A 24,954-nucleotide genomic window follows, 5' to 3' on the forward strand; every position below is an offset into this window, starting at 1 on the left:
TCTAGTCTCACATGAGCAGCCTACAGCCTGTAAATGCCATTGATTTCCGCTGGAGATCAGGATTCACAACATAAGGAGACCATAAGTATTTATCAATGTAAACATCTTTGAATTAGGGTAGCTATCAGTGACCTTTCTTGGAAAGATATAGTGTACATCATATCCAAATATTAATGTTTTTCAATGTTGTGTCATTGACTTAAAATAACAATAAGTCTTATATATATATATAATTTCTGGTGGTACATAAAGACCATAGTGTCAAATAAGCAATGTTGTGCAAAAGAAGTTCCTATTTGACTCAAGGTTTCTTAAGTTCCTTCACCTTTTATTTCACCTATGTTAGTCTCAAGTTTAAATCAATGTAATGTATATTTTGTATTAGTTTGATTTGCTACTACTTCTGTTGTTTCACAGTTTAATTCACATACTGTATATAGCTACGTATATATACTGTATGTACATATATATACATAGCTGCCGGACATGTTCATTTATACCTTATTTTCTTGTAATGGTTAATATTTTACCTTTACAATCATTATTTTATTATACTTTTTATTTTTGTCCTGTCTTATTTCATGTAAAACCCTTTTAGCTGCATTTATGGCATTAATTGTGTTATATAAAGAAAAATGTTTTGTTGTTGAAGGAAAACGCAATACATGGAGTTATTTATTGGGTTTCATAAGAATTGTTATATTATATGAGCATTAAATGGAAGTGGTGGAAGAACTCAGACTTAGTAAATTAAAAATAGTAATACCAGAGTAAAAATAATTAGTTACAAGTAGATGTCCTGCATTCAAAACTGTAATTAAGTAAAAGTTCAAACGTACTAACATCAAAACATTGTGTTGTAAGTGCCAACAATAAAAACACTTATTACACTTCAGAATATTGTAAATTCTTGTATTATAACTCTTGATGCAATAATGTATTTATAAAGTTAATAGTCGTATTTTATCTTAACCTCTAATAATGCACCTTAATGTATATAGATCCTTTGTTGCTAGTATTTTGTATTAATTAACTGAACCTGCAAAGTAAGTAGTGACTTAAGTTACATATTCAAAGAAATTTAGTGCAGTAAAATAAACAATATTTTCCTCTGAATTGCAGTGGGTTAGAAGTATAAAGTAGCAGAAAATGGAAATACATAAGTATCCCAAATTATACAGTACTTGAGTAAATGTACTCTGTTACAAACAGTCACATATTTTGAAAGCTATTGAGACAAACTGTTGGACATGACCTTGTGTCCTTCCTGTCTCAAACTCCATGATTTCTCTAGTTCTATAGGTTAAGTAATCAGGTGTCACTCAGGTTTTTAGAAAGTTCAAAGCTATTAAGGGAGAAAAACTGAAAAACTTCAAACTTAAGAGCGGTTTAAAAAAATAGCTGTTTTGCATTTTGTATATTAACATTCACTTTTGGTAACACTTCAAGAGAGTGGTATTTATCCCTACTATAAATGTAACGTAGATGGAGACTAAACGTACTATAGCTATTTAACAGGGTCATTTTTTAAAATAATTTTCCTCAGAGAACCTTCACTCATTTTGAAAGATGAATGAAGTTTGAAAACAAACATTAAATAATTACATAAAATACTGTATTTTATATTCATTTTTGGTGCCACCTGAGATTTTGGTATCTAATATCTATACACACAATCACACAGGTGTAGTTTAGCATCATATATTTAAATTTGCATATAAAAGGTCAGAGAGCAGTAACACCTTCAAGAAGTTATTCATTATGTAGAAAACTAAATTCTTTGACTTCCATATTAATTGTCCGCTAAAATGCTGTTTTACACAAAAAATGGTCAGAGGCTATTGACATGTCCCATCCTACAAACTTCAACACTGACCTGATTTTGTGATCTAAGGTCTAGTCCATACTATACAGGTATTTCTTTAAACGCCGCTTTTTCAACGTGTTTTGGCTTTTCCTCCAAACGCCGTTTTAAAACATATGTAAACGGAGCTTTTGGGTGAAACCTTTTAGAAACAGTTTCAGTGTTGTGTAGCTGGGGGAAACTGAGTTTATGGGCTTGTAACATCAGAGTGTGCTATGTGTTCTCCTTTGTGAGGTGTCACAAATAAAGCAACATTTATTGCAACAAGGCCAGAATAATGTTACAGGATTGCTATAAGGACATTTTATATGTGTACATTAATGTACAGTTACTGTTTCATTGTACTGTAATCCAAAACCGCAACATCTCAGGTCATGAAAGAGACACTCGCTAGTCTTCTTCTTTGAAGGATTTGGCTTGATCGTCAACTGTGGGTTTGGCATGGTCTTGACAGCGCTTCAGTCGTGTTTTCATGGGGACAGAGATTTATCTAATCACTACATGTGTAAGAGGATTTATTTTATTTTTTTAAGCAAAGGAGGGAAAATCCCCTTTTCAAACATGCTTGTGTACGTGTGGACTAGGCCTCCATTTAGATAAGGTGTTGCACCGTGTAGCTGACTCATCAAGGATCCATTGACTGATTCAGATGAAGACATTTCTTGTTGTTTTACAATATTGACAATTAAAAAAGTCTGCATCACCAGCAAATAGTCAACCTGACCTGAATTCATCAGTCACTTCTGCAGCAAATTGTCTTGAATTTAACCGCTCAGATAAGAATGATTAAAAACCCTTAATGATTGCATACTAGTGAGGTTGTTTAACAGGCAGAAGAGACAAGTGCTGCAGGCGAGGAATCACCCTAGTACTGGTCTGAATCACTAATTCATTCTATCAATTCATTTACAAATCTGTCAAATCAGAGAGCAGAACCTCCAAGTTTGGCACATAACTCCCAAGAGCTGATTTTAGAGAATGATACTTTCCGCCATTAGCCAAAACTAATCTGGTTATCATTGTCCGAACCATTTATAATTAAATAAATAAAAAACTAGTCTTTGGACTTCTTCTTTTTCTTCTTCTTTGGGGGAAGTGCCTCCTCGTTTGTATTGTCTTCGACAGATGGTTTGTCCTTTTTACACTTTTTCCGTTTCTGCTTTACAGTTGCTTCCTCAGGAACCTCTGCTTCCTCCAATATAACTGCAGCTTTTTTCTTTTTGGTTTTTATAACGCAGTCCTGGACCAACTCCGATTGGCTGGATTCTGTGTCATAACTCTCCTCTTCCTCAGCAGGTTCACTGCGGTGTTTGGAGGATTTCTTCTTCTTTTTCTTAACTTTTGTTTCAGTGTGCAGCTGAGCAGTCTCCTCCAGACTCTTGCATTCAGGCGAAGGTGTTCGTTCTTCTTCGTTCTGCTCTGCATTGCTTTTCTTCTTTTTATGTTTTTTCTTTGTTTTATGAGAATTGTCCGCTTCCTTGTTTTCTACACAGATCAAATCCCCTTCAGTGTAAACTGCATCAGTTATTTCCTCAGTGTCCTCACTGGCTTTCTTTTCCTTCTTTGTTTTGGGTTTAACATCTGATCCAGGCCTTTCAGACTCTTCATCACCATTTAGCCCATGAACACTCTTAGATCTCTTCTTTTTTCTCTTTTTCTTCTGAGAGTCCTCAACCGTCTCCTCTTGCCTTACAGCTCTCTGGTCAGTTGACAGGAAGGCCGTTGAAGCCAGTGTAACACCAACTGTTTGAGCACTTACTGGTTGGCTTTTCTTGCCATACTTAGCCATGAACTCGGCCTCCTGCTGCTCTAGCCTAGCTAACTTGGCGCTCATGGTCAACCCGTGGCGGGCTCCCCTACAGAAACACAGCAGAAAGGCATCAGAAATTAGATCCTTTTTTTATTATTAACTTCACATATCCTGAAATATTATAAAATACTGAATTCTGTTAAGAATTTTATGAATGAACCTACTTGTGCGCTGTGCGTCCTCCACAAGCCTTTATTAGATCAGCATCTGAAAGCCTGTCGAGAATGAACGAATAACTTCTGTTTAAAACAGAGTTAAATGATTTTGCAGAAAAATAACATACTATTTATTATCTAATTATAAAGAAATGACACCGAGAATAATACATGTAGAATGAGTGTAGTTATATTCATGTTGATATTGACAAAATACGTATTATGCAGCATTTCCGAAAAAAAATACCTAATCAATTTGAACAAATGCTGTATTAGATGAAATTCTCACTTTGTGGTGCTGGAGAGATCCAATTTCTGGTCCTCCTCCTCTGAGCTACTGCTGTCATCTGAGCTTGAGGACTTTGGCTCTGGGTGCTCCTGACCAGACAGCAGTGTGGATGACTAAGCGTGAAACATGGAAGTAGAAACCCTGACAGTTATTGTCACTTCAGACCAGAATCGGTCATATATGAAATTACCATCAATGTACAGAAATGTGTCACGTGTACATGTATTGTCTATCACCATGTTTGTAGCACTTTGTCTGACTTGTTAAAAAGAAATTGATCTTGTCAACAAATCCCACTAAAAGACCAAATTCAGCAATGAAAGAGTCATAGGCATTACCTGTGTAGCTTATTCCTCTGTGCCATAGGCCTCCAGTGTCAAATATCCATTGATTATTTACTCAATAAATTAAAAACAAATACATTACCTTGACAAAGCAGCCATAAAGTTTGGCTTTAGCCAGAGTGGCTTTCCGTGGCTTTTTATTGGAGATCATTCCTTCGTCTTCATCTTGCTCCATCGTCTTCTTCAATTGAATACCGTTCTGGATCACAGAGAAAACACAAAACTTTCTGTCAAATACTAACCAGCTGATTTCACTCATTAACAGCAGAGGATGAAGTAATCCATGTAATCAGCTGCTGAAAAGTTGCTGTTGGAAAAATCTGTTTTTGACTAAGAAGAAGTTAGTTCAAAAGGTAACTACAAACCTCTAGTCCACACCCAGTGCAAAAAAGGGCCAACAGGATTATCAGGGACCCAAATCACCAGCCACAATCGTTCTGCGTGCTGCCTTCTGGCAGACGCCACGTACCACCAGGCTCAGGGACAGCTTCATCCCACAGGCCATCAGACTTTTGAACTCATCACTATTGTCACTATTTTTGCTTTAGTGACAAGGACCAATATATATTTATATATCATAATATGTATTAATATGTTATATCGGATCCAGGGTTCAAAATTAACTTTTTCATTCACCGGCCAGCAGTAGTGAATGTTCAAAGCCACCAGCCACTCAATAAAAAAAACATTGTATTTTTGGCTGAGTGAAGCAAATCTAACAGCCAATTGCGTATTTTACCAGAACTCAGATTGTATCCTTATATTTGAACTTCTGCACCATTTTATGCCTTACGTTGTCTTTTTTTTACTTGCATTATTTTGTTTTTAAACATACTTGTTTGAGCATTGCTGGAGGGAGCCTGAATGCTTCTATGTAACTGTTGTGCATACAACAATTACTGGAAATTTGAACTTAGTTTCCTGAACTATAAATACCTAAACATGGCTTTCATATATATGCTTTAAAGTAACTGCTTTGAGCCCCCAAGCTCCTCCTAACATTATTGTTCCAACAAAGTAACTAAATACAACTACATTCATAGGTGAAGGAGGTGAATCACTGAGTGTTACATGTTCCCAGTGAATCAGTCATGAATCAGCGGGTCAACTTTGCAAATGCTTGACTTATAAATTAGCTAAAAATGACAAGTGATAATGTCCTCATTCTGAAATGAGTCATCCTGTTTCCACAAAAAAAAAAAAGTGTGTTAAGCTATCTGAAGGTAAGACTTACCTGATCGGATTCCACTTGCAGACCTGAAGAAGCCTTATTGAAGACATGATCCCACCAGTGAAAGGTGAACTGCTCCCCTTCCTTATGACCAACCTGGTGGTGAAGAGCAACATGTGAGTCTACAAACAACAGCTTTAGAGTTAGACCTCACCAGTGATGAGAGAAAATGCTGCATAAATCAAAATGTCACTCACCCCTCCTTTGCCACATTTCACTTTGACCTTGATAGCTTCTGATATGCCGTTCTCCCCTCGCCCAAGTCCTTTACCTGAGGACAGAGGGGACTGGATGAAAAATGTGCACTCGAGTCTGACACACTGCAGCAGTTGAATTGTTGCAGAAAAGACATCAGCATATCTTACCGTGTTCCCAGCCATGACGCAGGAGTTGCTGCTCTGCAAACTTCAAGGCACGACTTTTCTCTGGTACAGCGTCTGCCATCTGTAGGTGCACCTCCACAGCTCACATCCACTGGTCAAAGAGATAAAGTATGGACCCAGATCTGTGAAACACAACATATTTTTTGTCTTGTTTGTAAGGGGGGGGAGACCTGACAATCTCATCCAGCGCAACAAAACGTGACTCTACAAACCAACATGACACAATAGCCTGTGTGTGGCAAAATACCACACACAGTCATACTAGCATGTAAACTTAAACCATACACACAACGTCCAACTGCACACTCTGCCAAACCCCACTACACAGTTTGTAACACTTTCAAGTACTGATCATGAGTTTGTTGAGGATACAGCACACACACACACACACACTCACACCATTAAACTTCTACAGCGGTAAAATGCAACATAGTCCAGCGTTACAATTTAATGCAAAAGTAATATTAATCACAGACAAAAACCACATTCCAGCTCAATGAGTACTTTAGCGTATAATTACTAATAACTACTTTCCATACTAAGACGCATTTAGCTTATAACACTTACTGTATACTTTTTAAATGCAGGACTTTTGGAGTGGAGTACTTTCACAGTGGTAATAGTAACGTGTAAAGGGTAATGCAATGCCCCAGAGGAGTGTGGGTTGTTGTGAGTAACAATACTTATATTTTAATCGGCAGTTTTATGCCTCATTTTCTAAACAGAAACATTACAACTTCGTTAGACTCGCTTCTCTCTATTAACCCTTATTAGTCAAAGTTTTACTCAAAAATTGTACTACACTTGCATACAGCAAATTAGCATTTCTTGTAACTAGATAAACGACAATTTAACTGTCACGGGTTTAATAGTCTTGTCTGACAGAGCTGAGTCGATGCTAACAGCTAAAAACTCAAACTCAAACACCTCGACATACAACATTACAAGTCGCTTGTATAAACAGCTTTTTGTCTGCTAACGTTTAAAACACAACATACCTTCGGAAGTCTTGTTTTATTTAAACTGCATCACTAAACTAAACGGAAAATAAAAACGCATTTAACCGTGTTAGCCGTCGCTAGCTTGGATGTATTGGTCGCTAGCCATGAGGTTTCAGCAGAAGGCTGACATGACACCGGATACACGTCACTATGGCTTCTTTTTTCTTCTTTTTTTGTGCGATGCACATAAAGCTGCTTAAAAACTGTATTTATATTCATACACGACTAGAGTAAATACTTGTGTAATTGTAAATTTTCTTTTAACTCTTAGGGAAATTATTTTCCCTTCTACCTTTAAGGTTGGAAAAATCATCGTATTTACCTGTCTGTCAGTATCAAATAATGGATCAGATGATATACTACAGTAGACACAAAACACCACGATGGCAGTAGATGGCAGTGTTTCACACTAGAAAAAAATTAAATATGTTGAATAGTCAAGTGATAATCTAAATACCATCCCAGTTGGATTTACTGTATCTGCATGCAGAAGCAAAACGGACACTGGCTCTGGCTGCACTCTTCTCTGATCACAACATTTCTGATAGATGCATTATTTAACAAATGACTAACAGGATTCAGGATCTTACTTCATGAGAGTCCTGTTTAAGATATAGCCTGGTTCAGATGAAGTTTTTAACCTTGTATTCTGTCAGCATGCTCTCCCAATAACTCCTTTACATTATTATCTGCTTATCGTATCTGCTTATCCTTTTTACATGAATGTGCTTGTCTTGGCCAGGTCTTCCTTGAAAAAGAGATTCAAAATCTCAGGAAAACAGGAAACTATTTCATTTCCCCATTCTTGGTTTCCGTGCAGTGATGATGTCTGTTCCACCAGGCCTCCATCCCATGTGTTGTTTATCTGTGTCAGCACTCAGCAGGGGTTAGGGGGACAGGCTGGTTATCATGGCTGGCCTACTGTTTGTGAGGAAGCCCTCATACTGCTGTCTGGTCTGCAAAAGCTGACTGACAGTTATCTCAGAGGAGTTTATTCCACAGCTAAATAGCTCAATAAAGTATGTGTGGGAGAGGAAGAGTGTGCGAGACAGAAAAGGAAAGAGAAAAACTATGACACACTCCTGTCCACATACCGTTCTGGGCTGGAACTTCTTATATTCCAATTTAGGTAAAAATCCTCACTCTTCAGCATTTGAGACAATAGTGTACTTGGCAACATGACCCTCACCTGATTTAAAAGTACAACATGCACCCCCATGAATAAATAAAATAAATCTAGGTCCATGAAGAAATGTCTTTACAAATTAAACATCTAGACTAACCTCCACGGAGCACAGCCTCAACCATCTGACACCTTTGGGATGAACTGGAACTCTGAGGCTAAGCCAGGCCTTATCACCCAACATCAGTGGCCGACATCAATATGCTCTCGTGGTTGAATGGGATCAAGTCTCTGCAGCCAGGATTCCAACATCTTGTGGAAAACCTTCAGAGAAGAGTGTACGATGTTTTACAGTAGCAGCAGTTTAGTGCCAATGGTTTACAAATTAGAGTTTCAACAATCAGGCTATACTTGATCTGCTTCAATCTTACGTAAGAATCTACGTGCTTCAAAAAGTATGGGAAGTGATTGTCTGCACTCCCAGGACTCATTCCTACTATCTGTCCCTAAAGTCAGGGCTAAATTGGGGAAAAGGGCGTTTTAGTAACCTATGTTGCTTCCTCTGCTTTCAGTTGCAATGTTACCTGAATCTCTTGGAGCAGATCTCTCCGGATGCATTTAAAGGAATTTTAAATGACTTAGAGGCAGGCCGAGTTTGCAGTATATGTTTTCATTGATCCCTCATGGTGATGACATGTGAAGAATGTTTTAGATATTTTGTTTTCCATTTTAAATTGTCATGAGTTTTGTTATGTCTCTATTCTGTTCAACATTGTTAATTGTGATGCTCGGTCAAGTGTAACCTAATTTGTGCCAACAGGACCAACCCACTGGTTGAAGTTTGACCAGTACCCATGAGCATAAAAACCACTGGGACGCTAATCTCACCCAAAAACATCCTGACCAAGTTTTTGTGTTGTTTATTTCTATTGGGCTATTTAGCATACCAATGTCTGATTATCTTTGACCCAGTAACTGTAATATCAACATTTCTGTTGCGGTATTAAGTAAACATTTTATCATTTTATGAAGATTTTAATGTTCTGTTTAGTCAAAACAAGCTTTTTATACATTTTACCTTAAGATTGCCACCAATTATTACATTTAACTTAAGCTTTTCTTACATTTGACACATTAAAAAGCCAGTGGCTGTTGAAACAAAGGAGCCACCTGTGCATGGGGTCAACTAGGTCAGCTAATATTTGGGTCATTATTCCTCCAACATTGGAAAACAACCCAAGCCCAAATACCTTGAATGTAGGTTAGCAACCCGAACCAGTGTTTTTAGGGTATACCTACTCACAATTAAACACCAAGGTCTGCAGCAGGCCTGCTAAAGATAAAAACAACTCTCTCAATCTCCCTCTTGACCTTCCAAATGTCCTCTCTACCCCATCCATCCATCCATCCATCCAGCCATCTTCCCCACCCCCACCCCCTCCCCTCAGTCGCCTCTCTGTCACAGTTTCTTTGGCTGCACTTCAGGACCCTCCCCCGTTGGATGCGACTGGTCTCTCTTTCTCTCTTTACACTCTTCTAAATGTTTGCACCGCTTGAAGACTTTTCTAAGTGTATGAGCCCTTGAAAACAAACGCATTTTTTTTTTCAATCTCAATTTCGTCCATGGGAGTTGGTTTCGAGCTGCGCTATTAAAGCGACAGATTATCCGGGAGTTCTTGGCCGGCCGGGAAGGTGAGTCCAAAACTGTCAATGAACTAAAGAAAACAAAACGGGATCGCAGTCCCGGAGACTTTGACGGTTTTTTTGAAAGCCAAAGATTTGCATGACAATTAGCTTATGATGTTAAATGTTACTGGATAATAGTCTCGATTTATACATTTTCGCCTACTGTACAAATGTGACCAAATGTTGCACCCCATAACTGTATGGGAATGTTGCGCTGTTATGGAAAATAGTGCAGAATGTACCGGAATCCTAAACTCAACCTATAAGGACTTAAATTGGAAGTGTATTAATCTACTGTGAGTGTACAGTTACTTTATAAATGATGTTTTCATCTACGATGGACTTTATTTTCTGAAAGGTGTGTAGCATCTAGCACATCCATCTAAAATGTTTAGGGTCTAAAGGAAGACTACACTTCTTTTGTCTTCTTTACTTTATATTCTACTGTAGGCTACTACAATTCAGAGGGAAATACGATGAGCTCATAAAATATGATGCACTGTTAGAATGTAGTTAAATGAGCTCGACCTAAACTACACAGTCAAATGCTACATACACATCAATGCATCATTAATAAAAATCTAATATGGCAGGTACAGGGGCCATTTTTCTGAATAACGAGTATCCTACTTTTGATACTTTAAAAAGCCTACATTTTGCTAATTACACTTAGACAATTTTACTTACAATAAGGCTAATTTTTAATACACTGTTAGTTATAATAGAGTGTTTTATATTGCAGTATGATTACTTTGGTAAAAGTACATATCAGAACAATGTCCTTTCAAGTGTTTTGCAGAATAGCCCAATTGTAATGGAGCAAACGTGAAGCATCTAAAAACCTACAATTGTACAAGTACCTCAAAGTTAGGTGCAGTACTTGAGTAACTGTACCTTCCACCATGTTGTGAAAGTGTGTAGATCACATTTGTTACCATTTTAAACCAATTTTAGATTTCTGAACACAGTTGGGTGTTTTGTTGCTTCTCATACACTGGGTGAAGAAACACCCTGTAAAACCATCTGTCTGTGCAACACCAATATTCAGTAAACAAAGACATAACACCTGACTCTGATCAGAAGGGAATTAAAACACTTGTTCAAGTGAAATGCTGGCATTGTATCCCCCCTTTATGCACTTGCTGTACTTTTCCTGGCTGACTGAGTTTTTTGGCATCTCAGGTTCTGCTTTGAAAACGTCTCCAGCTACTATCAAGAGAGTGTGAGTCAGAAAAGCTGTGCTCCTCTGGCATGTCTCCTCTACCGATTCATTGCAGAGGAAGTTGCTGGGAGTAGGACTGCTCTTTCCTCACTGCCCACATCCTCCTCCTCCTCCTCCTCCTGCTCTGTTGTATTTGATTTTTATTAAGTCGTTAAGTCCTAATCAAAGTTCTGGGATTCATATCTTGGTCTGTGTTTGGGTCACAGAGGAGCTGTGACTGAAGCAATGAAACGTGGCGGCGAGGTGGCTGCAGCCCAAACAACTGTGTGACATCCTGTGTGTGATGGTGTGACTCAACTTTCATGTCCTGTCAGTGAAGTTAATCAGATGAAGTAGACGGAGAGAGAGAGACAGTTTTCTTTGTCTCTGCAGAAATGAGAGGCTCCTGTGGGTTGTTGATGCATGTGCATACATGGATAAGGAGGACACTGACAATAATAATAATATGGTTGAGTATAAGACTCTTATAGAAAAGGATCAACTTATAAAAGGGAATATGATTAACTAAAGATGTTTTCATAAACTGATTGTGAACTAATTTTGACTGCTTATTTTCTAGAGCTGATGCAGTCTTTTAATGCAGTCTGCAGTTTTGGGTAAAAATACCTTTTCCAAATTGAATAGAATTACCACATTTAACACATACTACTGCACATCACCAGGTTATTCCTAATCACGTGTTGACAAATTGACTGACACTTTTACAGTCTTGATCCTCTGTAAGTTTAGAGCTATGAAATGATAAACTGCTGCACATTGAAGCACACTGTTTTGGAAACAAACTCCTCATTTATTTTCCTCTGTAGAGCTGTAAACTCACCCCGTAAATTCAGCATTTTTGCACTTTAACACTTACTGTCAACCTGGCACCAATTAACGCATAAAAATATCTGTGAGGAAGGCAAGATATGATTAACAATCAGAATAAATCCCAGCCACCTGGCTTGGACTCCTGACCTGACATCTGTTCTGGCAACCAAAAATCGCCAGGAAATCTCTCTGACTGCAGACTGAGCTTTTTCTTTGTCTTTGTCCAAGTATTCCTAAAAGCACCGTTCTATTATTCATAGTATTGGTTTCAAGAGTTGAATTCTGCATGTGAGAAGTGACACAACTGTGCCTCCTTAAAACAATTGTTTTTCTTCAGTGTATTTACATAAGATTCTCATTAGTGGAAAATAGCATCTCCCCCTGAAAATGTGTCTGCCCTCCTCCAGACCATTTCAGCTATGAGTGGTATAATGATGACCCATTTTTTTTGGTCTGGTGACACGACTAACCCTTCTCCAGTCTGACAGCTGGAGATCTGGCTCGCTTACCATCTGTTTGTCCAGAGGAGGAGTCTGGCTCAGGCAAGCTATAGGATATGTTTTGGTTGGAGATGACACTAGCCAGAGAAACAAAGAGATGAGATAGAAGTAGAAAACAGTAGAAATGAGGTAAGAGGCATAAGTGTTAATTTGATCCCCTAGTGCCTAGCCCTTTTTTAAATTTATGTAACACCACAGGGTACCCACAGTCTCTGCATGTTGTCCTTTGAAGGCCCAGATCTTTCTTGACAAGTTTATACATGACGGCCACACGCCATTTGTGTGTTATATAAGTGAGATCCCAGTGTTGTGTAATCCTTTGAAGCATGGACTCTGCTATAGAATTACCTGGGTATTTTAAAATGGTAATCTGCTAAATTCTGGCAGAGCTTGGCATGGAGAGAGGCTAGCGACCACTTTGGTCCAGACGGACATATCTTGAATTGTTGCACAAACATTCATGGTTTCCGGAGGATGAAGCCTCCCTGACTTTGGTGCTCAGCCGACTTTTCCAATATATTGTATTATATATTTCAAACATGTAACGCTGCAGGTCAAAGTTTTCACTAATCCAGTGAAAAATCTTAACATCTACAACATGGTTTGGCATAACATTTGGTGCCACCATTCATGGTTCTTAGAGGATGAATCCTCATGATTTTTCCATGCCACAATAAATTTGACATTTAAGATTTTGAGTGGCATATATCAACGATTGGATTGATTGTCATGAAATTGGTACACACATTCATGTTCCCCTCTGGATGAATTGTAATACATTTGGTGATCTTTTAACATTTCATCTTACGCCATCATTAGGTCAAAATGTGTTCAATACTTTGGTTAATGACCAAATACCTGCAGAATGAATGACATTCCCATCAGCCTCAGTTGTATTTTTTGTGTGGTGCTAAACACAACTCAAGTTTTTTCCAACTTGCCACTGCAGCTCGCAGTGTAACCATGGCAACCACAGACACTGCATTGAGTGAAACGGTACAGGAGCTGATTGTACTGGTATCTGAGTTCCCCTATAAAGGCTACACCTCCTTTACCAGCAGTAAACAAACAGATCAATGAGCATTAAAGAGTATCTTTAATATTGTTTATTTTAGTTTTGATTGCTTTTGGTGCCAAATGATCATTGGTGTAGCATTTCTACATGTATATAATGTGGTTGGCAATGGGTGGCACTCTTTTTCTTTTTGTTGCATATTGATTTTAACACTGACTTTTATTTTATGTGTAAAATGTTGATTTTTACTGGAAATTCTGTTTTTTCACCCCACACTTTTTGAACATCAGTGACAAAGCTTTCCTCATTAAAGTTAATTTGTCTACTCCCCCAGCTTCTATTTTTGATGCTGAAATAGTCATGTTGAAAAAGACAAGCCCAGGGAATTCAAAAGAAGGTGACACAAGATGACTATTCCTAAAGGGTAATGTAAGTCTTTCGACCCAATGTGCTTTGCAGCCGTGCAAGTAATTTGGAGCAGACTTGACTGCAGCCCTCCAGCTCGGGGGTTTTGGGTGGCTCGCTCGCTCTGCTCTGGCCGTGGAACATGGACAGTTTCATTGGACTCTGGCTCAAATAACCAATCTTAAAAAACAGAGGTCGGAGGGTTTGGGCTGCAACAGGGGGAGGAGCCAACAGCGGCTTAATGAAGTGACCACAGACTACTTGTACTGTGGTGAGGGTCTTTCCTGAAGTTGCTTATGTTGGTGGTTGGTGGGTGGTGTTTGGGTTGGTGGGTGGAGCATCAGTGGAGACATTGTTCATTAAGATTTCAGGGGCTTTCTGTTGGCTTTCTGGTGTCTGTGTCTCACTGTGGTGTCTATGCAAGATGACTGGAACCAAGTGAAACCTGAGTTGTAGAATTAAAAGAAAGACAGCACCAAATTCAAGGCCCAGAAGACTTCTCGCTTTCTGTTTTCATCTCTGTGAGGAAAATAGTGCTATGTTTAGGTTTTAGTTTGTTTTTAATACTTAAAACTCATTGTGTAGATGGAGCGGAGAATGTTGTTGTGAGATGAAATATTATGAGTCTACCATCCAAGATGTGAGCTCTGCATGGGAAAAACAAATGGCCTTTGTGTCATGCTTGGCACCAGGCAAACATGAACTCCTAGAACTCTTGATGTTTTTCTTGAGCTCATATGCAGATCCACTCCACCAGCTGCATTAAACTATGACTCTTGCAGTCCATCTTGCATTTTATGAGAGGAGTTGTTGTTGTTTCTTTATTCCATTTTCCAGGCCACTTCTGAAAGACAAACTTAGGCTCAGGAAAGGCAGGATGACAGATTTTCACTATTTGTCAGCAAACCCATTACTCAAAAAAACACAAGCTCTGTTCGGAAAAAAGGCCTTCTTTGTCAGAAATGGACACAGAAGCCAGAAAAAGGATTGGTGTTGGAAAAAGGTGGGAGTAGTAGAGCCAGTTTCTGATTGCATAGTTCAAGGACTTTTCCTTTTACGCAGCTGATTTTATTCCCAACGCTCTTCTGTTTACATGTCAGCGGAAGAGAATGTTGAGATGCAAACCTGGATGTACATGCAAGATGTTTCCTAGATCGGCTTCCTATTGTTTGCACTAGTTTTCATTGCTGCAAACATGATTGAAGACAGAATAAAGAGCATGGACCTGAGGGACTGTGGGGACAGGGTCTGATTTTGTTGAAAAGAAACTGAAGAGATGAAATTATTAGTTGGAGACAGATGATAATGAACCGGGGAGTTGTAGTCAATTAAAAACTAATGAGAAAAGCATGTTATCTTTGAAGACATTGTTAATAAAGTGCTGACAAGATACTCTAGGGCAACTTGCTTTTGCAGTGTGTTAACAACTAAATAGCTTATTTGCTCATTAACTGGTAAAAAGTTTCAAACTAATTTGCAGAACTTTTTGAAAAACTGGGAGAAGCCTCCCTGGCATAACAAAATATTCCTCCATGACTCACAGATGACCGGCTGTGTTTACTGCTGCTTCTGTTTGCCTCTGGGCCTCCCAAAAAGAAAAGTGTTAAGAGTTTACCCACCACTTGGTTTCTTTGAGTTGGAACATCATATCCAAACAAGATGACAGGCTCCAGGACCTTCTCCCTCCCACAGTGTTGCCCAGGATGTCCTGTGTGGTGGCTCGGATCTGGCTCTTGTCTCCTCCTTGCCCCCGGTCTTCCTGTTGTGTTAGACAGAAATGCAGGTGTCATACCAAAAAGCCCCTAGAGAATAATGTGTTGAACAATGCCAATGACCATGCTAAGGCTTTCAATTAACTAAAGCACATTCTACAGTGCCTTACTTTCATCTTTCTTAAGCCACAAGGCGCTCCAACAAAGTGAATTAATGGCACCACCTGTGGGGTTTGAAACTGTTTCAGTCTAGTGACACTGCTGGGAAAAGCATGGAGGATAAGACTAAGTAAAGGAACATCTCTGAGGGGTTCGCCTTCAGGGTAGCACACGTGGCTGAAGTTTTTGAGTGAAGAAAATAAGGCTTTAACTTCCAGATGCTTGCAGAATGGGGCCCATCTGGAGAGAGGGAGGGAGGGAGGGATGGAGAAGGAGCTTTTGGGGCTAAAAAACCCTCTAAAATGATCACTTTAATTAGTTGCAGGTGTCCACCTTGTCCTCCAGAAAAGCAGCACACCATGTGCCTGAGGTAGGCCTGTAAATCAATGGGGTTTAACTTTCAGGAATTTACTGGCCCAGGCTGCACTTCCTGGAAATAAAGATATAGAAGGAAAGCCAATATAGATTAAAAAAACAAAACAACTGATAACTATTCTGGCAAACTCTGCTGCTGCTTGTGTTACTGTTTGACCAAGCCTTTCCTGGTTGTCTAGGTACCTCACTTACGGCAGACGCTTGACCACCTGGCATTAATTGAAAATGCACGTGTCTCCCAGTGTGAAGCTTCCACTCTCTTTGCATAACCTCTGTACCGTCCTGTAGGCAGCAACACTTGAGCCTTTGGTAAATCACCTATTTGTTTTATTAAAAATAATTCTTGTAGAAGAAATGGGACAATGAGTTGATCTTGCAAACAAGTGGCAGAAAGAAAAAAATCAACAACAACAACACCAAAATATGACCACACCAGTTCCAATGGTTCCCAGCTTGCTGCAGCATAGCAGCTGCAAAGAGAGAGAGAGAGAGAGAGAGAGAGAGAGAGAGAGAGAGAGAGAGAGAGAGAGATCCATCCAGTCACATTAGAAGTGTTGTCTTAATCGAAACCAGATGCGGCGTGGTTAAAGTCTCTTACTGCAAATTGCTCTTTCTCTCTCTCTTTCATACAACCATGACTCAAAGACTGACATTAAAGATGTTGCATGGGAACATTATCCGCAGAATGAAATATGTTGTTCTTAAACTTTGTGTTTCAGTCAAGGACGATGCTTCCTGTGATAGTATTCAGACACCGCAGACACTCAGAGGGATCAACATAATGTTGTCAGTCGCCATAGACCCCCCAGGAAGCCCATATTTTACAAAACATATATCAACAAAACACTGAACTGTTTTTATACAGTAGGCCTTGTTTAATTCAGATAAGAAGATTCGTATTAAGTGCAGCATAAATAAATGAAAATAAGTGTATAATTGGGTTCTGCAGACACATTCAGCTGCTGTTCTCATGGTGGGTTTTTGCCAAAGCAGATGGGGTTGGATTCACACCTCTCCCACTGAGTTTGGACAGCAGCTCCCCCACCATGATGGTCAAAACCACAAGAGTAAGCAATTTGCACGGCCTTCAGCCAAAAACAAAGGTCATAATGGAAAGAAAAGAGAGCTGTGTGCCTGCGTGTTGAGGTACATAGCAAGGTCTGTGTGTACACATCTGTGTTTATGTCAATGTTCGATACAGAGTTTTGTGATGACTTGGCAGTTTTGGCTGCTTGCAGGGGTTCATCGTTTCCCTTAGTGGCTGCAGTCTGATCGCCGGTTTCCCCTTGTAAGAAACTATAAGTCGAACAATTGGAGAAGTTCACACTGGAGATCAACTAGCCTGCAACGGAGAGGCTGTGAAGTTTGGCAAAGATGAACATTCAGATTTATTTTTGCATACGTTTCTTGAAGTACATCCAGATGTGCACACTGCAGCCATTAATACGTTTCTTGAAGTACATCCAGACGTGCACCTGGGATATGACACACTGCAGCCATTAATATTATATATGTGTCTGTGCACCAATGACAGTCAATATGGAATCATAATGTGAATAAAGGATTATTTACTTCTCAGTATTAGATTTCTTTCAGTTGTGGATTAATACAAATTTGGTGGCCTAGTGAGTATTTACAGCAGAAGGACAGTGTATGTGGGATTGATTCTAAATAATCTACAGTGCCCATGTTCATCATCAAAAAGGAACATGTCAGCCAGTCCATAAGTGTGACTGATTGATGTGTATTTCATAATTTCTGAACAACAACAAAGCTCTGTGGTACAGAGGAATAAGATATATCAGGCTTTGACTACATTGTTAATTGGATCAGTTTGGTAGTTTTGGTCTTTTCATAGGATTTGGTGGCAGTAAGAAAACTACAGAATACCGCAAGACTCTTTTGTACTCTATCTCTAAACCCCTCAGCCAACGATAATTTGGTTTCCCCCTGGCTAAGCTACAAACATTCAGTGCAAACTGTAACCGTGTCAACTTTACAACCATGTCCAAGAGTGACGGTTTCAAGATCAATTTGAGACAAAACCAGAATTAGTCATTTTTAGCTATTCTGAATGAAGCAAACAAATGATAAAACAAGACAGCATGAACAGTTTCCATTAGTAAAAAAAAAAAAGATTTTTGGTTTTATTCAGCCTGAACAGAGATGTTAATGTAGCTGCCTTCCAGCTCTATACAACGTCATTGCAGTCAGAGGTTTCTGCAGGTTTGCATTCATGGGTAGAAATTAGATTAAGTACCAATGCAGTGGCCCAATATGCTATTGCAATTTGGAGAGCAAACAGTCAAGGCAAAGCCCAATACTGACCCAGATCAATACATGTCCAAGACCACAGAACCAAGACTACAGAAACGTAGCCTCGCACCCAATTCAATATTGGCTTGTTTGATCCCCTAATACAGTTACTATTTTCTCTTAACAAAGAGTTATTTTGCCCAGAGACACTAACATGATTGTTGCAAGAGTTCAGTGGAGGTTGTTTCTGTTTATTTAAGCTCCTCTGAAGATTTTGAAGGCTCTTGACCTCGTGACCTGTTCTGTATATGTGTGAGGGAATCTGCGTACTAAAAAAAAAGAATGAATTTGTGTTGGCCTTTGGATAGTTTTATCATGGGAAGATCAGCTAAAGACACAGAGACAAAAGTGCCTTATAAATCCTTTTGTAAAGCAGCGTTTCCCACAACTTTTTGACCCTGAAAGAGGAGGAGAGAAATAATTAGTTTTGGAGGGGATATTAGCAAAGAAAAAGACATTATTATTAAAAGAAATTAGCTTGTCATGGTGGGAAAAGCGGCATGAGGATCTTGCTCTGATGTGTAAATGGAATTAGGACCAAAACATCAGAGGGGTCAATGGTGTAATTAAAGGTTACTGACATGTTGAAGGACAGCCTACAGCCTCAGAAAAACGTCAATTTGCGGCTGCAGTTCTATGTATCAGGTTTTATACAAACTGTTAAAGAATTTTATTTATTTTAAGGTTTGTTAATTTACTGTACACAATAATGTTTAGATGTGTTGTCTGAGTGCAAAGAACAAGCAATTAGTTTTAGTTTTAAATTTTTTCATTTGTAAAGAAGCAAAAGACTTTCACAATGTCCAGATTAGCAAATCAAAAGCATACAGTAGGTACAAGATGAAATGTAAGTTTAAAATATGTACTGTATACCGCTTTTTAGACAAAGGCCGTAACGTTTTCAGTTTGGTAAATTCTGCGATACTTTGTCGTATAGATGATTAGTCAATTGACAGAAAATAAGTCTGAAAATATTTTGATAACGGATGAACTCTTTAAGTCAATTTTCAAGAAAAGCTTCAAATATCTGACGGTTCCATGTTGTCAAGTGCGGAAATTTGCTGCTTTTCTTGGTCGTATATTCCAAAAAAAGGATATATTTTAAAGTTATGGAATGTTGGTCGATGAAAAAAAGAGATTATGATGTTACCGCTGGCTATAGGATATTTATCGGATTTAAATTAAATTATAATGAAAGTATTCACCCTAAATGGAAGTCTTTTCACCTGCCAGATAAAAACACAGCACAGCACATATGAATATTTGTAAAACCATTACTACTCACTTTATTTTTGAAATTAGGAAGTAATAGAACAGCATCATAGCATTAATTTTAGTCAGATGAAAAGTATGGTTGCCTTAGGTCATACAAGGACTGAATGTTAATTTGAGAGGATAACTTGACTCAGACAGACATTCATAGGCAGAAAGTAGACCGCTACCTGAATGGCAGCGGAGAATTAGTTAGACAGTAAAGCACAGGAAGAGATGAGAAGGAAGTGTGCCTCTGAATCAACAACGCGTCTGTGATACATGCTGAAACAATGGCACACGGGACATTCCAACGGATTAATCAAGCGTCACAGCCATTAAAAATAGCCTGCTCATAGAATCATTATGGCAGAAATCTTTTCAAATAGAACACAATTCAGCAACATTTGAAATTCCTGTGCTGTAAAGGCTTCAATGTGTTTTTGTTCAAGAATACATGCAGTTCATTAAAACTTGTCTCTTATGTTTTAGCCATGTTAGCAGAGTGACTCTGGGGAAGGCAATGTCCGTTCGGTCAGAACACCACTTTGGCTCAGATTGAAATATCTCAACAACTATTGGGTAGATTGCCAGTAAATTCTGTACAGACATTTAAGGTGCACAGAGGATGAATCTTAACTACCTGACTGACAGAAGCTTACACACTAGACCTTTACCAGCAGGAATCTCTGAGTCTGAATCTGTAGCGTAACCATTTAACTTTTCATAGTTTGCCTAACCAACCGGTCACATAGGCTGCAGTGTTAAAAGCTAATGTGCTGCTAATCACAGTAGAGGTGACAAGTTTGACACTATGTGATAAAGCCGCATTGTGGATGCAGATGGTTCATGTGACAAATAACTAACAAAAAACCTTGTGAATTTTGAAACACTTACGTTTCTTACGAGCTGCAGCCTGTTGTGGACTTAGAGGTTTTTCGCCTGTGTTCTTACTGTGAGAGTTTACAATGCAAAGCTATGTTTTCTGGTCACGGTTTGTGGAAAAGGCTGTTTTTTTTTTACAAGAACTCTATGTGTCTCGGCACCAGTGTGATCCACAGAGCATTACAGCACATATAATTACGGCTCTGTATGGTCATGTCCCTCTGAAACCTCAGCCAGGGCCTCCATTTTGGGTTTTCCACCATTTCAGTCACAAAAGTTTGGATAAAACACTTGTTTAAAGAGACCAGACATAATTTCTATCCAAGGTGTGTGAATCTGTGTTTTAGTTTATTCTGCTCCATAGAGGTGAACTGTTGTATTTATTACAGTGTCTTAGTGTTTAAGTTTGTTTTTGTGGACCTGTTGCTTTCTCTGACCATTGAAGCCACAGTCATCCTGCCTGTGGTTTTGGTCTGGAGTGTGGAGGACCAGGCAGCAGTTTGCACAGTGGGTCTGTGTAGGAGAGCACAAGCCTCAAATGTGTTGAAGTAACGCAACGGGGAGAGCAAAAGCCTACAACTGGCAAGCAGCCAGGTCAACAACAAAAGATTTAGTGTAAACCACATTAGATCACATAAACATCTGCAAAAAGTAAACATTTCATGAGTGAAGAAAACAAGCATTATTTATTTGCTTTCTCATCAATGTCCCCAAAGATTGCAGTTTTTTATGAGTGTGTGTAGAGTGAGTGTAGACTGCAGGCGATTGGATCAAGCTCTAAGTAAATGACAGATTATTTAAAAAAGGGATCATTCTGCACCTGATTAAGTAACGCCAGGCACAGAGCTGTCCTTGGTTTGCTTCAGGTTTTGAAAGTAATTAAATCCCACTGCTGATTGGGAAACATTGTCAAATTTCACCTAAATTATCAACCCAAACTGTTTGGGTTGTATTTTTCAATAAAGAGATAAAACAGCAAAATCAGTGGTATCCATCAGACCACAGGAGACCACGGTTTGTTTTTTTGCAAAGTATGACCATGAACCTCTAACCTTAACGCAATAACAATTTGAACCAAAATCACAATGTTTCCCTAACCAAGTTGTTTTTGTGCCTAAACCATACCACATCTTAATTAACCATCATAAAACAGATTTATTTTTCTAGCAGTGACTTGTACGATTTTGAAAACACTTGTATGTTTTGCTTTAAAAGACAATTACAAATTAGAAATGTACTCTATTTTGTCAGGTAATTTGGAGAACTTGTTGGGTGAAAAACTGGTCCTTCAGCTGCTGAATCATGCATCATTTTAGATCTGCAATGTCATGCTGAATATGCAATAGATCATCACAAACTGAAATACAAAACACAGTACTGTTTGGTGTCCAAACGCCTCCCCATAGCTCACTAATGGGCCTACTTGGATATTTTCCAGACTAGCACCCAACACAGAAGAAAAATTGGTTTGCTAGTCTTATACTGGATTTATGAAGGTAAAAGTGCTGGTTCCAAAGTTAACAAGTATTTAGTATTAAGTTTTCAAATTTTTTTTCAGTTCAAGTTCTAATAATGTTGTTGCCGTTCATACTGGTTGCAGATAGGAGTCAAAAGAAAATCCGCTCCGGCCACTGCTCAACTCACGTCGATGTCCTCATGCGCTCCACAACAACAGCGTTACCATGGTGACCTTATCACTTTAGCCACTGCTATCCACAGGCTCTGTTCTCCATCACTGTGGGGCAGAGGCTTTCACATGAGCTCAAGTACCTTCTGACCTCACTCATAAAGATACTCCAACATAAAAATACACACACACACTAGCTTATCGCACTAGCTATTTAACACTACAGGAAAAGGTGTGGTCATCGCACATTGCATCCTCTTGAAATCCCATCATCTTAAATCGGCTTCTGCTCTCATGTTTATGTAGTACGAATTCAGTTTTCCGTTTATTTCTTATCTCCTACCTCAAAATCTTTGGTCTGTTAAAGTGTTTAGGGGTTTTTGTGTACAAGTATACATTTTACACTTATATTGCATGTCTTAGGTTTAGTTTTATTGGCTGCTGCAAGGTGACATGAAAGGCACACTAAAGTGAAGTGATGTTCAAGACAGACAACTGACCTCAGATCTGCTGCCTGTCATTGGTTGCCTCTGGAATCTAAATTTGAATGAAAGTAAAAGGGGAACCAGTAAATGGCGACACATACTGCATCCTGTTTTTCTCACGTAAATAAAGGACCCCAGACCACAAAGATTGAGCTTGCCAAATGAAATCTGGCCTGACGTTGCTTTAGAGATGGTTTAGGGTGATTTGAGGTGATTTTGTTAGTTTTTCCATTGCAGCTCCCTTAATTATCAGTTTTAAAATGACTCAAACCCAACAACATATTGGCAGGCTGCACAATGCATCTGTCGTTGTATTTAAGAGCCTGTTGGTAAGAAGTCTTTGTTGAGGAGGTTCCAATTAATTTATTCCCTTGTTATTACTGGAAACTCTAGCAAAACTGTAGGACAGATCTGGTGACATAATTATAAGATACAGCTCCAGAAAGAAGGGTCCAATTAAGAGAATTTAACTGACGGAAAAAGGAGACAAAAGAAACAGACTTTAAAAAGGTGTGTAGTGTTGACCAAAGTTCAAAAGGTCAAGTATTCCCACTTCACTTGCTTCAGTCTTGCAGATAGCAAACACTGCAGAGCTCTCTCAGCAAAATTCAGACTACCAAGATCTGTGCGAGGCCTCCCCCTCCTTTCTCCCTCGCTAGATCATCCCTTTGTCACGCAACTCCCCCGAGAACCGTCAACTGCATTTGGACTGCCAAGAGTTTTCCACTGAAAAGCTTTTTCCAGTGTGGGGGTTCAGCTTTTGTGGCAGAATACCACCTTTTACCGTATATGATGTCTTTACTGTAAACAGAGGGTTGATGTAGGCATGGTGAATGTTCTCTGGCTCAAAGGTTGATAGTGTAGCAAAACTGATGAACACCGTGAAACATGTGGGTGTGTTTTTAGACGTTTTATACGGGTTCTCGCATTACATTTTTGGGTGTGCCATGTAATTGTTTCTCCGAGTCCCCAGTGTGTTGTTAAGGGTCTCTGCTCAACCCCCACCCCTCTTCAAGACCAGCCACCCACCCAACATGAGGCATAGCAGCAACTGGAGAGCGGGTGCCAGCCTCACTGCGGTTTAGCAGCCGAACCCGTCCTGCGCACCAAGATGAGAACCCAGATGCAAAGGATTATGGGTTTAATATTCAGTTTACAGTAACTCTGGTTTAGTGTAAGGGTGGGATGGGGGGGGGGGGGGGGGGGGGGGGGGGGGGGGGGGAGAAGGGAAGAGGGCATTGCGGTCGGTGTGTCACATGGAGCACTCTGGCTAATATATTCCAGTTTCTGTCAGTTTCTGCCCTCGAGCCGTTTTATAGATTTGTTTTTCTAAGAGCTGAACTGTAAATTTGTGACGCAAACCTTTAGCTCTTCTCTCCTGTGGAAGGTATTTTGTGATACCAGTAATGATCACAATCAGAGGGTGATCATTTATATCTCCTTAAGGCTGTGATACATACCGCAACTTTATGGGCCAACTTTTAAGTGTAATGGTGCACAGCAATGCTTTAATCATGTGCAGTGTGACCAGCGTGTTGCCAGGAAACATTTGAGTTGATTTTTGTCCTTTGGTCTTCCTTTCTTTGTCAGTTGCTCAAGGTTTTATAATGCATATTTTGCACTGTATTCTTATTTACTTTTCCATGTCAGGGACCCCTTAAAGGGCTTGCAGTTAGCCACATACTTCTGTTCACTCTGATTTGGTCTAAGGGAGCTTAATCTGAAGATATTACTTTGTAAAGACCTCACTTTGGGTGGGCAGATGATTCTTCATTTGTGATCTCTCATTGTTTTAATGGCATTATAATAGAGTTTAACCACTCCTTATTCCTAACCTTACATACATAATCATTAAGTTAGCCTGTTTTATTAGGGACCTTATTATGAACTTTTTATTTTAACATCATACATTAATCTGTAGAGTAGATTTGGGGCTGATATAGTGATTTATTACTAAGAAAGTATGAAACAAGCCTAATTATTTGCCATTTGATTCACACTTCTGAGCAACACAAGAATGCACAGCACCTGGAGGGTTCGTGTGTCATAACTCATAGAGCTACAGTATTTCACCATGTTGCCTTTATTTTGTAGCCTTGTTGAGGTTGGTTGGAGTTTTAAATAGTGCACAGAATAAAGACATTTTAAGTGTTTATGCTATTAATCCTGGAAGAACATGCTGTAGTTTGTAATGACAAGAGATGCCCAAAACCGCTTTGAAAAAAAAGAGAAAAAGAGGATGGAAAATGGAGATATTCTGTATCTGTCTGACATCAGAGCAGCTTGACATGAAAATGAACTTTGGC

At 39.1% G+C, this 24,954-nt stretch overlaps 2 protein-coding genes across 2 annotated transcripts in view; one reads left to right on the forward strand and one right to left on the reverse strand.

The window, feature by feature from the left end:
* Nucleotides 1-1,820: 1,820 nt before the first annotated feature.
* On the reverse strand, nucleotides 1,821-7,236 carry gpatch4 (G patch domain containing 4). Its single transcript, XM_034874876.1, has 8 exons — nucleotides 7,075-7,236; nucleotides 6,059-6,198; nucleotides 5,891-5,964; nucleotides 5,697-5,789; nucleotides 4,545-4,661; nucleotides 4,119-4,231; nucleotides 3,839-3,889; nucleotides 1,821-3,720 (listed from the first exon to the last, which is right to left on the reverse strand). Exons 2-8 carry the CDS (start codon nucleotides 6,135-6,137, stop codon nucleotides 2,919-2,921), a joined length of 1,329 nt encoding a protein of 442 aa, XP_034730767.1. The 5' UTR covers nucleotides 6,138-6,198; nucleotides 7,075-7,236; the 3' UTR covers nucleotides 1,821-2,918.
* Nucleotides 7,237-9,670: 2,434 nt separating this feature from the next.
* The window catches only part of pear1 (platelet endothelial aggregation receptor 1), a 44,451-nt gene continuing 29,167 nt past the window's right edge, over nucleotides 9,671-24,954 (forward strand). The window contains exon 1 of the mRNA XM_034874799.1: nucleotides 9,671-9,892. The gene's annotated coding sequence lies outside the window, so the exon portion shown is untranslated. The remainder of the gene's footprint in view (nucleotides 9,893-24,954) is intronic.

This window comes from Etheostoma cragini, chromosome 6 (genome assembly GCF_013103735.1).
Source record: "Etheostoma cragini isolate CJK2018 chromosome 6, CSU_Ecrag_1.0, whole genome shotgun sequence".
In the NCBI taxonomy this organism is placed as follows: Eukaryota; Metazoa; Chordata; class Actinopteri; order Perciformes; family Percidae; genus Etheostoma; species Etheostoma cragini.

Coding starts and splice junctions, on each gene's coding strand:
- gpatch4 (XM_034874876.1), bottom strand. CDS start 6,137: ATGGCAGACGCTGTACCAGAGAAAAGTCGTGCCTTGAAGTTTGCAGAG. Junction 5,965..6,058: donor GCGTCATGGCTGGGAACACG/GTAAGATATGCT, acceptor CTCTGTCCTCAG/GTAAAGGACTTGGGCGAGGG. Junction 3,721..3,838: donor GGAGGACGCACAGCGCACAA/GTAGGTTCATTC, acceptor GTGTTTCTGTAG/GGGAGCCCGCCACGGGTTGA.